The following is a 17,198-nucleotide window of genomic DNA, read 5'->3' as shown; positions in this document are numbered from 1 at the left end:
GTCTCTCTCTCGCTCCCTTTCCCCTCACGCGCGACCTCGGATCAGTTCCGTTCTCCTTGAAGCCCTTCGCCCCCTTGTCATTACCGTTCGGACCGATCGCTTTGGTTCTTGCGGTTTTTGTTTTGTAATATATATATATATCTTAAATGTAAGTACCAAGCAAGTATGTGAGCAGGGAAAATGGAAACAGCCGGGGGATAAGAGGACTGGGATGCCGCCTCAGGCGCCCGGCCGGCCCAGAGCCCCGTTTGCGAAGGTTGGCGCCGCGGCAGCCGCCACGGAGGGCGGGCCCCGACAGCACAGCGTGCCTCGCTTCGAGAAGGGCGGCGCCGTCAGCCAATAGGGGTGCGGCGGCGGGGCCGGCGAGCCAATAAGCGGGCGGCCGTGGCTTGTGTGAGTGTGTGCGCGCGCTACGGCTGCTTTCGGCTCTTTTCTCTCGCACTCCTTAGCGACGGATACGGCGGAGTTTAGTGCGCTGCGCGGTAAGGAGCCGAGGGGGCTTTCCCCCCCTCAGAGATTTTCCGTTTGCGGCGGTGGCGGGGTGCGTGTTTGTGTTTCTAAATATTTCCGTATGCTGGGTCTCCGCCGCGTCGGGCCTAGGAGGTTTTCGGGGCGCTTGTGCCTGAGGGGCGGGTGAGCCTGTGGGGGAGGGGCGACAGGAGGCCCCGCTAATGGCGGCGAGGGGGGGGGGAAGGCCGTTTCGGCCGTTGCGCTACGTGGCGCCGCCCGCTCAGCGCCACGGCGTCCGCAGCCGCCCGGGGAAAGGGAGGCGGCGCGAGGAAACAAAGCTCCCCGGGTTTTGCTGCTGCTGCAGAAATCATGGCGGCCGCGGTGGGTGGAGAGGCGGCGGGAGGCGTTTCCTTCCCTTGGCGGAGCCCAGAAGCCCCGGCGCTCCCTGTAGGCTTTTCCCGCCGGCGAACGGAGCGAGGCGGCGCCGGGCCTCTTTTGTGTGCCTTTCCTGTCGGGCGGGTGGGCCCTTCGCTCGGGGCCGCCGCCGCGTGGCGTTACTCCTTCCGCTCCCGGCTCCTCCTAGCAGCTCGTGGTCGCCATTACAGCCGAAGCTGCTCTTGAGAGCCGCCATTTTTAGTCGCGTTGCTCTCCAGTAAAGGCAGATCAAGCTTATGCAACTAGAGGGAACCTTCCTTCGCTCCCCGCGCGACCCGCTTATTGGGGGTTTGTTGGCTTTATTTTGACGGGTTGTGGCGAGGGTTGTTGCGGTTAAATTGGGCCCTCCTGAAGCCTCGAGGTCCCTAACGGAAGTACTTGAGTGTCTTGTGATGTGGGCCGCCTTGTCCGCAGCGCGACGGGGAGGAGAACGGGGCAATCCTTTTTGTTGAAAGCTGTTTATGAGGGGTTTGTGACACCTTCCACCCCCCTGCTCCCCACCTAGAGCCAGTGTTCATAGATCATGTTCTTGCTTGGTACTGCCTACTTGGTACAATAGCTCCTTTCCTCTTGCTAACACCGTTAAATCGCTTTAATTGAACTCTACGCTATGGTAGATCCCGAAATCCGTTTGTATATTGCGCTTGTATGTGTTGGGGTTTATCTTGTTTTCCTCAAATCAAATGACTTGCACCAAACACAAAGATGAAATAGTAAACCAAGGTGCAGTGGCAGTGAGGTTTTTTTTAGGAAAAAAGCAATATCTAATTTATGGAAGCAAAGCCACTTCTTCCCAACGGTTGCAACTATTTTCTGCAGTTTATCACTGTTGCAATTATTCATCAGTTGCAGTGCCATGAAAATGAATCCAGTTTCTTTCACTTTGGTATAGGAGTCCCTGGCTTATATTGAGCTGTATTCACTGTTGCGTTGCTTTAAGAAGAAATAGCACCTTTCAAAAAATTCAATAAAGGGCATGTTTTTCATGTGGAAATAAGTTCTGAAGTCTTCTAGGATAGAAGTTGCAACTAGCAAAAAATTTAAAGGTGGTATTAATTAGCTGAGAAAACTAATCAGATCTGAGAAATAATTCAGAGGAATTTCTTTAGTTCCTGAAACTGAGAGAACTTGGCTTCAGTAAGAAAAGTGAACGGGCATTAGTGTTTTTTCCTGTAAAACTAGAGTGAAGTCAAGATTTTGCATGAGATGCAATTCATGACTGGGTTGCAAATAAAGATATTTGATATAGTATGTACTCTTATACAATTCTTCAGAGAGATTAACTTAGGAGAAAAGAGGCATTGTTGGACAGACATTTGATATGTTTCATTTTTTTCTGTATTCTGGAATACTGAACTGTAAAATAATGAACAAGACCAAAATGGCTGTATGTTGCTTTTCATAGGCTGGCTGATCTTTGATCCCGCCCAGAACGTTTAAGGTTTGCTTGGTGAAGCTATATAATATTGGTAAGTGCTGGAAACCAAATGTCACTTCATTTCTTTAGCAAGCTGCAGAGTTGGCTGCTCTCTTCTAAGCACTTATGGGTTTTTATTTATTTTTATTTGACAGGTAGTATCTGCGAGGCTAAAAATAATGGAGACTGAACAGCAAGAAGAGACCTTTACTAATACAGAAACTAATGGTAAGCTATCTTGTATGTAATCAGAAATTACAGCTCTTATATGTGAAAGTAGTAACTGTATGGAATATCTGTCAAGGGTTCAGAATTTATAAATGCCATGTCCAGGCGTGAATAAAAATCTCGTTTACAATCTGCACTGCAGCCACTGTAGACAATGGATGTTGGTTTAATAAAAACCTAAATTAAATGCTGCAACCAGGTCCTATTCATTGGTCATTTTAACATGTGGATCGCTCAGATTTCTGAAGGCATTTGAATCGCCTGGGGGTTTTGATTTCCAAATGCTGTATGGACTGAATGCATTTCCAGTGTAGATACTTAAAATTATTACATAAATGATGAAAAAAACTTGGTGTACTTAAAATGGTAACCATAGTGAGTTATTTTACATTCCATAATTGATAATCCCACTATAAGCATTTTGATGGGTTAGATGCTAATTGGTATTGTTACTGTTAATGTGACTAAAAAGCTAACTTCACAAACGTACAGACTTATAGTTAGGTTTTTTAGAGCTTTCAGGAGAAATGGACAATAAGGTTGCTTTGTTGTCTCTACTATTGCACTTACTGTCTGGCTGTTCATTAAAGCTAAAAATAGTACTGAACAATATGGATTTGCCAAGCTTACTTTTATTAATGCTGTTAGGATAGTAATTGTTTATACCTAATTAGCCTTGGCTTAAACTTTGAAATCACAACATTTAAAAGAATCCTTATTCCATTTAATAAAATGACTTGTGCCCTACAGCTTGTAGAAGCTAAAAATTTGGATTGTTAATCCTCTCTGTTTTCTAAAATATTAGGCAAACGTCCAGCTGAAGATATTGAAGAGGAACAGGCCTTCAAAAGATCAAGGAACACGGATGAGATGGTGGAACTACGCATTCTGCTTCAGAGCAAAGTATGTTCTGTTACATAATTGCAAAAAAAGTTATTGAGTATGTGGTATTTTGTTGTAATAATTTTACTATCCACAGTTGAGGATGAATAGTGTTCAGAATAAAGAGAATACCTGATAATCAGTTTAAGCATACCAGGGGTTATATCACAGAACTCTTAACAGATTTCTGTTTGGAGAAACAGCAAAATGTTTCTGCCATGTGAGACAATAAACCTGATTTTAAGAAGGACCTGACATTTTTTAAAGAAAAGATTAAGCTGTATGACATATCTGCTTTTCTGAATTTTGGGAAACGGCAGCTCATTTATAGGGGTTGAAAGCTGGTTCCTAGTTAAGCATTACAATATTCTGTCATAACTTGTACTGTATTAAAACATACCATTAGTATTTAAATTTGAGCAAATCTGCATTAATTGTTTGAATTTATTTTTTATCAGGAAACCAAAGGCAAGTCTCTTATGTTTGCTATAATGTAAAGCTCTGTGTTTAGGTTGGATTTATTTGCCTTACCCACTTTAAAAAATCTATCTGAGAGGTTTACTAAAAGGAGTTCTAGTGTCAGCTTCCATGTCCAATCACAGCCTATTTATCATAATTGTATTTGTGAAAATCAATTTCAATTTTGACTTTTTTTATAGAATGCTGGAGCAGTGATTGGCAAAGGTGGCAAAAACATTAAGGCACTTCGTACAGACGTGAGTATTTACAAGTTAAACACTAATAATTTTGCATAGCTATTGTGAAAATTTTATATAGGTGTCTAGTACAAGCCACTTGTATTGATTTTTTAAAAAATCTTAAGTGTCAGGATATTCCATTCATATAATTAAAACACAGAATAATCCATATGGAAAAATTCCTGTCCCTTATTTTACAAAGCATTAAACTAAATTGTATTTCATTGCTTTCGCTTGCAATACCAGAGAGCTTAAGCTTCCAATTAAAATTATTCAAACCTGGATGGCCATTCTTTATCCAGCTATAGAATTAACTTTGCTTAAACAGTCTATCTCTTCAGGAGAGAAGTGTTCAGACTGGCATGATACTATGTACAGAACCATTTAGCTGCATTTAATCTGGAATGAATTTTTCATGAACATCACAGTAAATATACCTACCTTTTTATAGTGGGTTGACTCCTGTGAATAGACACTTTCAGTATTAAGTCTCAATAGTTAAACACTATGCTTTGTAAAAAGCAATTTTTTATATTGTTCATAGTCTTCAGTTTTTGAAAGTATGATATTGGTATTTAATGAAATATTTGGCACGATATCATTTCACATTGTGTTTGATATTTTCATTATATTGTAAAACGCCTGCAGAATGTTATAACTGTCAACTTTGGTTACTAGATCTGAGGTATAAGAAATGAACTTGGGTAGTAATCACATGTGCATTAACTGACCTTTCTGAAGCTAGTGTACTTAAAAATTCACCTGCCTAAATCTAGATTCCATACATATAATTCATGGATTAGTGGCTTTCCCAATTTTCCCAGGATTTCAGTAATCTGAATCTCTACAGATTTTGTGTCTACCCTCACGAGCCAGCCTGCTACTGCAACTTCTAATGTTAAAAGTAGTTTAGGCCAAGTAACTCATTTTTACGGTCCATAACTGTTAAGCCACAGTCAATGTAGCTATCCGTTATTGTGTTAGTCTTCAGAACAACTTAAGCTTGTTTCATTGAGAGTAATGAGTATAGTTTGTATTAAATTAAAATTTATTGCTTTTCCCCCTCTTCCCTCTCCTTGTTTTTTTGGCCATATATCTCTCCGTTGCCCATGTACTGGATCGACATGCCCCTGCGTTGCCCACCATGACGTTGGCCCATCCGCCCCTGAACGCCCATGTGAAAACCCTGGTTGGCTATGCCCAAAAATGTGCTCGTTGCCAAACGGGTGCCTTACTTGACAACTTCTGATTGAATGCCCATGCCCAATGCCAACATCCACGAACGCCAATGACCAATGCAGTACAATGCCAGTGTTTCAGTCCCAGACAGCAGTGGCCCCGAGCGGTATGTCCCAACAGTTTATGCCTCACTGCCTGATTAGAAAGAGAGAAATGTATATTATTACCTGCCTTTTATATAATTAAATAGTATCCCCGTAGACGGTGTATTGTTTTTTTTAAGTTTTCTGTCTTATTTTCCCCATTAAGTCTTTTTTGTCACTGAACTTTTACGTGAGTTGCCCACCCAACAATCCACTAATTTTATTTCAATGGAAGGAGCACAGCTTCAATTGTTGTATATTTGCTGCATTGTAAATCAGATTGTTTCAAAATAGTCTCTCGCTCTGCTCTGTCTTTGTGGTCCACCTTGCTCCCCCAGCATTGCCTGTTCATAATTTTTTCTGATGAAATGCTAACTCCTGGTTCACTCTCCTTCACTTCTCATTTGTGTTGTCTTTTTTGTCTTGCATTTGTATTCGTTTTCTTGCAGAGCCCATTAGTAACCTAATTTCTAACTGGTCTCATAACCCTATTCCAAATATAATGTTCACCACTTGCATATTCCCATGTTTCCTATGAGAAGGTGTGCCAGTTTAACAATGTAATAGTGAGGGTATCCTAAATTAGTGGTGGCGGGGAACATGAGTATTCACTCCTGCTTTCAGTTCTTCATTAATTTCTTGTCCACTTAATCTGACTCCTTCCAATAAACTCATTCTCTTATCTCCAAAACCTTATTTTAAACTTGTATCGTTTATATTATTGGGCATAAACAAAGGTGCATGTGCTGTATCTTCAGTAAAAGGTTTACTTAAGTGGGGAATATTAACTCGTAAGTTCAGCTCTGTAAAGTTGACTTATAACACATAAAATTATGAATACACAACTTACTTTACCTTTCCCCCTATCTTATTTGTGACACCTGATGCTTAATGCTATTTGACAGCATACTGAGTATAAGTGCAGATATCGAAACAATTGGAGAAATCTTGAAGAAAATTATCCCTACTTTGGAAGAGGTAAGTGTATTTGGGTGTATACATCTGAATGGCAAGCTTCAAATGCTCTTGCTTTCTGTCGCTAACTTGCCCTCTATTTAAAATACAGATATGTGTCCCAGTTGGAGTGTCAGCAAGAGTTGGTTGTGTATAACACACCAAATAAAATTAAGTTTGAAATTTTAATGTACTGAGGCAGGCCATAGGTCCATGTAACTCAGTATTGTTTTGTATTTTGATTTTATTGTGTGAACCGCATTGTCATCTCTGGGTATAGGGTGGTATATATATTCAGTTAATAATAATAAATCACCACCATCACCTTGTCTACACTGATAGCAGCTCTCCAAAGTTTAAGAGGGGACTTTGCTAGCCCTTTCTGAAGATGCCAAGGCTTGAACCTGGGAGCTTTTTATATACAAATTCTATCACTGAGCTGTGGCCCCTTATTTTCTTGGGGTGCATTATCAATACCAAGGTCACTGTGTGTGGTCATAGACCTTGATAGTAGGGGTTGATTTTATTTTTCCTATATGCTGAATATTCCTTGACTTAAATAAAACCCGCTAAGAATGGTAATCTCTGGCTGGGAAAGTATTTTAGGCTGGTCTACTTACATATGCACTCCTTCCAGTGAGATTTTCTACTTGGAACATTAGGAACCCCCGCCCCCCACTACAATATCACAGCTGTGTTTGAAACACCTTTTAGATTTTTAAAAGCAGCTGGCTGGACTGCATAAGCTTGTGTTAAGAGTGAAATCAGGCCCCTGAGCTCTTGGATAATGGTACTACTTTAACATTTAAATCGTAATATATAAACTGTTTGGAGAATGATGTCTGGATTTAGTGGGTGATAGGTACTGGACGTTGGAAATCAGAAAAAGTAACAGTATGGTACTGTACTGGGTAGTAAATGGGTACTTATTCAAGCAAACATCTTACTGACTGTTTTTCTTACTCTTCACCCCGAATATGTCTATAGTATCAACATTACAAGGGAAGTGACTTCGACTGTGAGTTAAGGCTGTTGATTCACCAGAGTTTGGCTGGAGGAATTATTGGTGTCAAGGGTGCTAAAATCAAAGAACTCAGAGAGGTAACATAATTTTTGTCTTTTGATATAAGCATAGTTACCTTAAAAATAATCACTTTCTTGAAGATGATGTTCAGTTCATAGTTGTTACTAGTCATTGGGTGGCAAGAATGCCTCAACCTTACTAGAATTTATTCATCTTGTGCTGCTAAAGAATTACAAACCCAAATATGTGATTAATTTACAAACACAGAGTTTCCTTTCAGTAAAAGAAAGTGTAGAGAAAGAGATCAATTTTATTCTGGTTTTAACTTTGGTTACTAAAATTGGTGACAGTTTCTAATACTTCTGTAGTATCTGAAGCTGTTTCTCATTGTACAGCTGAAATGGCTAGCGCAAAAGGTTTGTGGGTGCCTGATCCCCTGATGGAACTTGTACTCCAGAGATTCTAGAGAAACAATTTCTTAGCAGTTACTGCAAAGGTGGTGGTTTCCACATAATTTGTACACCGTAGTTGGAGGTTCACAAAAATCTGAGCCTGTGTAGTAGCGTCACTAAGTGTAAAAATGGAATATGAAATCTGTAGAGTGAAAACATAGCCTAATAATTGTCAAACACTTCACAGTGGTCTTTGTTAATCACATTTCACTCCTGGTATAAGGAACCAACTTGGGCTGCTGACAAAATAGCTCCTTAGAGATTCACTCAGTTTCTGGAGTGCAGGCCTCTCTATAAATTAGGGTTCCGAGGCTAAAAAGTCTGTCTTTGATTTGAGCATTCATGGGGGAATACTGGGACAAATCCAACTACAGTGGTACCTCGCCTTCAGGTTACAGAAGCTTCAGGCTACAGACTCTGCTAACCCAGAAATAGTACCTCGGGTTAAGAATTTTGCTTCAGGATGAGAACAGAAATTGTGTGGTGGCGACGGGAGGCCCCATTAGCTAAAGTGGCCCTTCAGATTAAGAATAGTTTCAGGTTAAGAACGGGCCTCCAGAACGAATTAAGTTCTTAACCCAAGCTACCACCATAAACATGACTTGTATACAACTTACGAATGTGTTTAAAGTTGATGATAAAAGCAAGTAGGTCTGCCACAATTGTGTCTGCACAGTTTTGTTCAGCAGACCTTTTTATGACTGTTGAAGCGCTTTTGCAGCCTGGCGATCTTTCACTGGAAAATTTTGAACCTTTAGACTCATTGTGAAGACTTTCTTTTATGCATTTTATTAATAAAGGACATTGTTTCATCTACTCTTAGAGGCAATAGTAAGACCAGTGTTGCAGAAGCTCGCTTGATCCCCAATTAATTAAATACTTAAAGTCAAACCATTTGCTAGCTGTTGTGGCTGGGCACTCAATTATTTAGACATTTAAAGACCAGGGTTTGGTCTGGGACTTCTTTGGCTTCATCTTCTTTCTGCATCTTTGTAGGAGAGAAATTGAATGTGGCCCTGTTGAGTGTCTTGCACGCTTTGAGGTTATTGAGAATATTAAAAATAGCACCACACTTTATTACAATCCTGAGTTAGAGGTTTTGTTTTCAATGGTTTCTTCTATTTCGTTGGGACATTAATGTACTTCTTGTCGTTGGCTCTTGTGGACTTCGGCCGGGGTTTGTCCTAACTAAAACTACTGAAAAAGTTCATATTGGATTTTGGAGCGGATTCATGATGGTCCAGCTCAATTTATTCTGAAGCATTTGTGGCAATATTCCTTGAATCACTTAGCATAATGTAGCATGCTAGCATTACTTAGTAAATAGTAATACAGTCGTACCTTGGTTCTTGAATGCCTTGTTGCTTGAACATTTTGGTTCCCAAACATTGCAAACCTGGAAGTGAGTGTTCCACTTTGCAAACCTTTTTTGGAAGCCAAACGTCTGACACAGCTTCTGTGGCTTCCAATTGAGTGAAGGAAGCTCCTACAGCCGATCAGAAGCTGCACCTTGGTTTTTGAACATTTTCGGAAGTCGAAAGGACTTCCTGAACAGATTCCGTTCAAGAACCAAGGTACAACTATACTTAGCATGATGTCAGTAAAAAGTCCAATTTAGAAGAACAGGATTTGTTGGTAGCCCCAGAAGTAGTTCAGGAAAACTGCTTTGTGATGTGGTCATGTTACAGTTAAAAGAGCCGATATGCAATTGGGAGTGTTCCTATGTCCAGGCCTCCTATATCAGGTGGAGTTGGTAGCCAGGAGTGTTGGTCTACTGACTTTGGCTAATATACCAATGGTTTGAATGCCTGCTAAAGAAGGATTGTGCAGGCCTTAATACCTTCTTGACTGGACCACAGTAATGTGTGGGCTTTGGAGCTGCAGCAACTTGACAGCTTGGAAACTTTACTTGGTTGGTTAGATATGTCAGCTGACAGAAGCTTATAATAATTGCTGGTGTTCTTCTGGCAAGAATTTTTTTTCCAGACCAAATTTAAGCCCAGATATCAAGCTATAATGCAGTTAATATATCATAAATGGTTAAATTTAAGGAATAACCTTTGGAGGGAGTATGTGACATGTGTAGCCCCTCATTTGGGTTGTGAAAAAGCATCAGTTCTGCTTTTAAATGCATTTTACAAATTTCTATTTTGAATTAGGGAGGAAGGAAGGAAACTCAATAGGGGCGGGACCATAAATCATTCCTGTATTGTTGAATGTTAAAGATATCAAACAGTGAAAAGTCGGTGAACCATAACTAGTGTAATTGTATGGTTTGTATGTACAAGCCCTGAGAGTGCATTATGAGAGTGGAGTTTTCTTAGCTTCCAGTTTGTATTGTTTGTGCCGCAACTTGTTCAGCATACAAATCTCAAAAACAAGCTGTGTTAAATAGTTATCAGCTTTCTTATTGGCTAGAGTGGATTCTAAATAATTTTTTACTTAAAATTTTCTTGGCAGAACACTCAGACCACCATTAAGCTTTTCCAAGAATGCTGTCCTCATTCTTCCGACAGAGTGGTGCTAATTGGTGGAAAGCCTGATAGAGTTGTGGAATGCATCAAAATAATATTGGATCTTATATCAGAGGTAATTTAATCTTTACAGTAATTTGTTTTCATACCCCCACGCCTTTTTTGTGCAAAGATAGTTGCATTTTTTGCTTGAAATAAGCTATACATGTAACTTCAATAATTGGTAGTCTTTTAATATATGTGTTAAAATATAATTGTGGGAAATGTTCAGAAGACTAAAGTTGTTTTCCTTTTTTCATATTAGTCACCAATCAAAGGACGTGCACAGCCTTATGATCCGAACTTTTATGATGAAACGTACGACTATGGTGGATTTACAATGATGTTTGATGACAGAAGGGGGCGTCCTGTGGGATTTCCAATGCGTGGCAGAGGAGGCTTTGATCGAATGCCTCCAGGTCGTGGTCGTCCAATGCCTCCACGAAGAGATTATGATGACATGAGCCCTCGCAGAGGACCTCCTCCCCCTCCTCCAGGCCGTGGTGGTAGAGGTGGCAGCAGAGCTCGCAATCTTCCTCTTCCTCCCCCTCCTCCCCCCAGAGGCGGGTACGTCAACATTGTAATGATTCCGAGTGCTTTTATAGAGCAGTTCAGCTAACAGCTGCTTAGAGTAAGGTTTGTGCTTGAGGGAGAACATAGTAGTTGATAAATGGAACTGGTTTTTATGTTTGTTTTAAGTGGGATGGATGGATTTATAAAACATGAATTTCTGTGACATAATATTAGTCAGATTGCTTATTTATGTATTTGACAATGTCTTTATGTGAGACTTTCACTTGTAAACACTCTAAATTATATCATTTGCTTTCTTAAGGGACCTTATGTCTTATGACCGAAGGGGCAGACCTGGCGATCGCTACGATGGAATGGTAAGTTATGTTCAATAGGAGAACTCCGAATACAGTTTTTCAGTAATTGGGTATCTTGAAAGCATTGTTTTATGTATGACTTGGGATATCAATGCCCTTTTACAATTTTACCTTTCACAATTAATTTTCAGTTTTCTTTAAGAAAGTGTTCATGAATCTTGAGTATTTGGAGACTTTAATAGTATTGTAGTTCAAGTTTTTCTCTTCACTGGCACTTGTGTACTTAGAACAGAGCTTTTGAAACTGTCACGACAGGTTAATGTGTTGGCTGCAGTCTGTAGGCTTTCCTGGGGCACGAAATGATACATGTCTAAAAAGTGTCTGGCCAGCATGAGAAGTTTGGAAAGCTCTGACTTACAGGATCTTAATCTTCAGGGTTAGGAACATGATTCTAATTGTGGGTCACCTTTTTCAAAATGAGTAACAGTTCTGATGAGGAAGAAATGTACTTTGACCAAGTTATTTAAGTCAGATTCATGTAGGGCTGTAGTTCCATAGTATTTTATGTTTGCAGTGTGAAAGGAATATAAAGTTATATTTTACTGCTACCAGTTACCTGGGGAAAAGACCCATTGACTTCAGTAGGATTATATCTAGGTGGGCAGGTATAAAATTGCGCTGCAAGGCTCTTAGCGTATACAAGATTTCAGCCTAATTTACTGTGTACAGAATGCTTGCTTTCCTGCATGCCTAAATCAGAATTTACACATTCTTAGGAATTACCAGAGGGGAAATGAACTCAGTAACTGCCCATAACACAAGTTCATTGAGTGACTCAGAAGCAAATGAATTACAGTATAAATTTTAATATAGTTAAAATACATAGTAATATAGTACAAATTAAATTAAACCCAAAACTGTATTTTAACTTAAAACATGTAATAACTGTTTGATACATTGAACCAAGTCAGGCTTATTTATTTTATGTTACTTTATTCGGGGCATTGTGAGAGGATTTATGTAGGTAATTGAAAAAATAAGAGCAGTATCCAATATTGCGTGTGTACAGGGCCTGCCACTTACATGAGGGTTCAGCTCCTGGCATCCATGTGCAGAGGCAAAATCACGTAAACCCAGGAAACCCCCAGAACTACTCCCTCACCCTGCACAATCATCCAAACTTGTCCAGAGCAGACCTTGGCCTCTGCCTTGCTTTCTGAGCTCTGGGAAGGCTGTGCAAGGCCCTGGCGGCATCCCATAACCCTTGAACATCCTTCCCAGAGGCTGGTAAGCAGTGAGTTTTCCCTGCCCTTCTTTTATTTCTTTTTTGACCGTCTGCCCAAGGTCACAATTGTGTAAGTAAATTATGCATAAGTGGTGGCCACTGCACACTTCTCACACAATTGAATTTTCCCTGCACCCCCCACCAAATCTCTAGGGATTCTCAACCTTTGTAACAGAATGGGGTGGTCTGCATGGGGAAAGTATGGAAAAAGGAGCATTCTCTGTATCTAATTGAAGTCAGTTCTGCTTGCATATGGACTTCACTCACGTTGCTTAAGAGCTGCACTTGGCTGCAGAATAATATAAGTAGTGCATATGGAAATTGCCTTAAATTGTCACCCATCAAGCTTGTTTTGCATATATTCTAACATGCAAACTGGTTTATGCAGTCTGTATCACATAAGTTTACAGGCACATAAGCTTTATGATTTATGAGTCTATAAAGTCCCAAGTAACTTGTTTCAAATGTATTTCTTCTTTCTTCTCTTTGGCAAGATGATGCAATGTCATGTCAATGCTTGCGATGACATAGAAACGCCAGAAATGGTGAGTACACTAATTAAAAAGTCTGCTTTGATTGGTGTTCTTGATGATAGGAGAGGCAATAAGGAACTGGTTTTGCGCATAAACTGCCATTGCTAAAAGCTTCCATTTGGGGGTTTGCTGGATTTTAAGCAAGTAATACTTTTAGCAACAACTTTCTCCTACATCTTCTCCTAGAAGCTTGTAGTTGAAATGGATATGTTTAAATTAAACTCAAATACTTGTACAGGCAAAGGAAACCGTTGCCTTAAGTATGGATGATGCAAAATTTCCCACTTCTTAATTTGTACTGTGGAATTCCTTCTCATATACTGTTTCAGTCCCAGAAATGTTACAACATATTGTTTGTATAGTTAAGTAATATGGGATGAATGAAACATTAAAATACCTGAAGCAGTGATTTGAGTTCCTTATCTTAATGTTTCCTGAAATGTGTGTGCCTCTAAGTTGGCAACTGAAGACCTGAAAGATTCCAAAATGTTTTTTTCTCTTAATACGTTGTGTGTTTGATAGGCCTTAACTGAAAATGTTCAAAAACTTTTATAAACCTATGTGCGCACACTGCCATGATGAATGTATGCATACCCATGTGTATGCATAGGCTGCTTAAGCTGGGTGGGAACAGAGGGAGAGCTTGCCAGTGCACCAGGAAGGCATTCCATCACATGTTAAATTAGTGGAGCTGAATTTGTAACATACCTCTGACTAGAACTGAGAATGTTTTGAGTGTTGATGGGAATGTAATTAACATTACTGCCTGCCTTTTTTGTACAAGGTTGTCAGAGTGTTAAATAGGAGTAATAGACTATTATTGAGGGCTATATAGTTTAGTCATTATCTGGAATTGGAATCTAAATATTTCCACTAGAATTGTTATCACTGACTTTGCATGAATCATGCTGCATAAAATACGCCCGGTCGGTTACTGATTTGGTGTTCTCCATTGGAAAGTACAGTGGTACCTCGGGTTACAAACACTTCGGGTTACAGACTCTGCTAACCTCAGATTAAGAGCTTAAACTCAGGATGAGAACAGAAAACACGCAGCAGCAGGAGGCCCCATTAGCTAAAGTGGTACCTCAGGTTAAGATCGGTTTCAGGTTAAGAACAGACCTCTGGAACAAATTTGTAACCAGAGGTACCACTGTATTTTGAGATTGTTGAGATACCTAGATTCATTGGGGAAGGAGTTCCACAATGCTTGTGCTTTGGTGGTGAAAGGCCCTTGTTCTCTTTTGAAATCCAGAAATGCACAGATTTTACCTATGGTTTTATGGCAGAGGTCCAGTTATATATAGGCGGAGCTATATGGATATATATAAAGGTAAAGGGACCCCTGACCATTAGGTCCAGTTGTGACCGACTCTGGGGTTGCAGCGCTCATCTCGCTTTATTGGCCGAGGGAGCTGGCGTAGAGCTTCCGGGTCATGTGGCCAGCATGACTAAGCCACTTCTGGCGAACCAGAGCAGCGCACGGAAACTCTGTTCACCTTCCCGCCGGAGCAGTACCTATTTATCTACTTGCACTTTTGTGTGCTTTCGTACTGCTAGGTTGGCAGGAGATAGATATGGATACAGATAAAGATATCAGCTGTTTAAATACTTTTCGTTAGCTTCCATGTTACATGAAACAAAAGCTGCTAAGACTTTTTCTTTTTGTTTCCTTTTTGCTAGTTCGAGGGTGGATCAGGATATGGTAAGCTTTAATGCATGTGTACTATATACAATTTACTGTTCAGTCATTAAAAGAGCAAGATGCATACGTTTTAAATCAGACTATTCTTATGCAGGGGGTCGTGGCTCTTACGGTGATCTTGGTGGACCCATAATTACAACACAAGTAACAATACCCAAAGATGTAAGTATATTCCCTGTAGTTAAAATATTTTCAAATCTTGCGACATACGGTTTTTTTAATCTTTGTGCAGTATGTTAGACTTACTGTTATCTTCAGTGTTATATGTTAAGCTTGTATTCTGCTTTGAAGGAAATGGGCTAAAATTTCCTCCCCAACTTGTTATTGAACATACTATCCAGCAGTGCTGCCTAATAAATTGTTGTATTGTGGAATGGTATGTTTTTGTACTCTGGTAATAACTTTGTATGTTGTAATACTGCAATTACTAGCTGTTGGTAAAAAAACCCCTCACTTTTTTTTCTAGCTGGCTGGTTCCATTATTGGAAAAGGAGGCCAGAGGATCAAACAGATACGCCATGAATCAGGAGCTTCAATCAAAATTGATGAACCCTTAGAGGGCTCAGAAGATCGGATAATAACTATCACAGGCACACAGGACCAGATTCAAAATGCACAGTATTTACTGCAAAACAGGCAAGTTGCATAGAACTGCAGCTGTAAACTAAATGTGTAAATCATTACTGAACTTTGTCTCTTGTATGGTATGCCTTTTTAAAGAAAGCTATTTTAAAAACAAAAAAACACCTTTATGCTGGTAGTGTATACTAACTCCTGCACTTCGTAGTATGCCTTTCTCTTCTGTTTTCCATTCTTACTCTATGAAGACACCCTCAAAACTAATCTTGCTGGAAGTGACCTTAACCAAGCAGTCCTCCTTTCTCTGGTGAAAACTGCTGCAAAAAACCTACTTGTAATCTATTACATAGAGCCTGTAGAAAATATAGAAGATTTCAGTGGATCTTGGTCTAGTTCTGTGTGGAAGACTAGTGATTTTGTTGTTTTTAGATAACCAAATCGACAACAAATCGCAGTCTGCCATATGGCACAGACCATGCCTCTACAGGACAAGTTGAAAACTATTGGTGCTGTTAATGCAGCATTTCACACCTCACTGGCATTGCTTCCTTTTCTGCCATGTATAACAGCTCTAGGTTGTACTTGCTTTATTTCCTCTAACATCAGCTGTCTAGTGAGCATTTTGCAATGTGTAACTTGTCTTTTTGAAAGTAGATAGCTACTAATTACAAACTGTAAAATTTTAATCAGTATGTATTGTCTAATATTTATAATTGTGTAAAATGTATTTGCAAATATTGATTCAAGTTGTTTGTTCAACCATTCTAATACATGCCTTTTTTTTCTTTTTCCTTATAGTGTGAAGCAGTATGCAGATGTTGAAGGATTCTAATGCAAGATATTTTTTCTTTTTTATAGTGTGAAGCAGTATTCTGGAAAGTTTTTCTAAGACTAGTGAAGAACTGAAGGAGTCCTGCATCTTTTTTTTTTCTTAAATCTGCTTCTGTTTAAAAAGCCAACATTCCTCTGCTTCATAGGTGTTCTGCATTTGAGGTGTAGTGAATTTTTTTTGCTGTCACCAGATGTAATGTTTTTAGTTCTCTACATATAGGTGGGTGGGAGTGGGGTGGCTTGCAAAACTAACATTGGTATTTTGAAACAGCAGCAGAGAAGGTGGATTTTATTTTTGTTCTATGTTGGTTGTAAACTGTAATGTTTTTTCTGTCACTTGTGAACCATCTGCTTTATACCTTTTTTGTTTTGAAGAGGGAGAAGAGTACTGGTAGTTCACTTACCTATCCCTGGCATCCATTCAAAGCAGTGTGCAGAATGTAATGCTCTTTTGTAAGATGTTTTATGATTTTAAAAATAAATTTAGTGAACCAATTCTTGCAGTCATTTTTTTAATGCTAGCTAAAATACACTCTCTACACCATTAATTGAGCTTGGCTTTTTCCCTATACCAGAGAAGCAGAACACCCAATTTCATTGTTTTGGCAAATTGGGAGTATTGATAATGCACTGACTCCAAAGTTTGATGTGTGAAGAAACTGAAAAATATTGAAACAGTTTTGCGTTCTTGTTACTCCAAATGTATGCCCCTAATTATTGTACTGCAACTTGTTGGTTTGAATAAAATTTCACAAAACTTGGTTTGTCATGGAATAGCAATTAACTGTAGAGGCTATTGGAATTTTAGTCATTTCTAGCATTGGCAATCTTGCCCATATCCAACTGTAACTTGTTTAAAATGTTTCTATTGTATAAAAACTGAATGACAAAACAATTGTATCTCACTGTTTGAGTTGCATAGAAAATGTGTGTGGAATCAAAAGAACCTGGATATTTTCATGTAAAAATCTCAGCATTTGTATTAATAGTTTACAAGTTTATTTGTCTCGAATAAACATTGTAATAACATCCAGCTGCATGTAACTTCGAGGTTTCAATA

General features: G+C 39.5%; 1 protein-coding gene across 5 annotated transcripts; it reads left to right on the top strand.

The window, feature by feature from the left end:
* The first annotated feature begins 17 nt into the window (after nt 1-17).
* Nucleotides 18-17,171, top strand: HNRNPK (heterogeneous nuclear ribonucleoprotein K). 5 transcript variants are annotated; one of them, XM_081213815.1, is made up of 16 exons: nt 18-148; nt 2,291-2,354; nt 2,458-2,530; nt 3,336-3,433; nt 4,072-4,128; nt 5,412-5,455; nt 6,338-6,410; nt 7,374-7,487; nt 10,323-10,451; nt 10,641-10,942; nt 11,211-11,265; nt 12,985-13,035; nt 14,707-14,728; nt 14,808-14,890; nt 15,195-15,364; nt 16,106-16,633. In XM_081213815.1, the coding sequence occupies exons 3-16, from the start codon at nt 2,482-2,484 to the stop codon at nt 16,137-16,139; spliced, it is 1,281 nt and encodes a 426-aa protein (XP_081069941.1). In that variant the 5' UTR covers nt 18-148; nt 2,291-2,354; nt 2,458-2,481; the 3' UTR covers nt 16,140-16,633. The 5 variants fall into 5 exon arrangements, with proteins under 5 accessions (XP_081069941.1, XP_081069944.1, XP_081069940.1 ...); XM_081213818.1 differs by lacking the exon at nt 18-148 and adding an exon at nt 346-482 and having other exon boundaries at nt 16,166-17,171; XM_081213814.1 differs by lacking the exon at nt 18-148 and adding an exon at nt 346-482.
* Nucleotides 17,172-17,198: the final 27 nt, after the last annotated feature.

The sequence above is a fragment of the Podarcis bocagei genome, assembly GCF_964188305.1.
Source record: "Podarcis bocagei genome assembly, chromosome: 11".
Taxonomy (NCBI): domain Eukaryota; kingdom Metazoa; phylum Chordata; class Lepidosauria; order Squamata; family Lacertidae; genus Podarcis; species Podarcis bocagei.
This window is presented reverse-complemented; position numbering and strand designations above follow the sequence as displayed.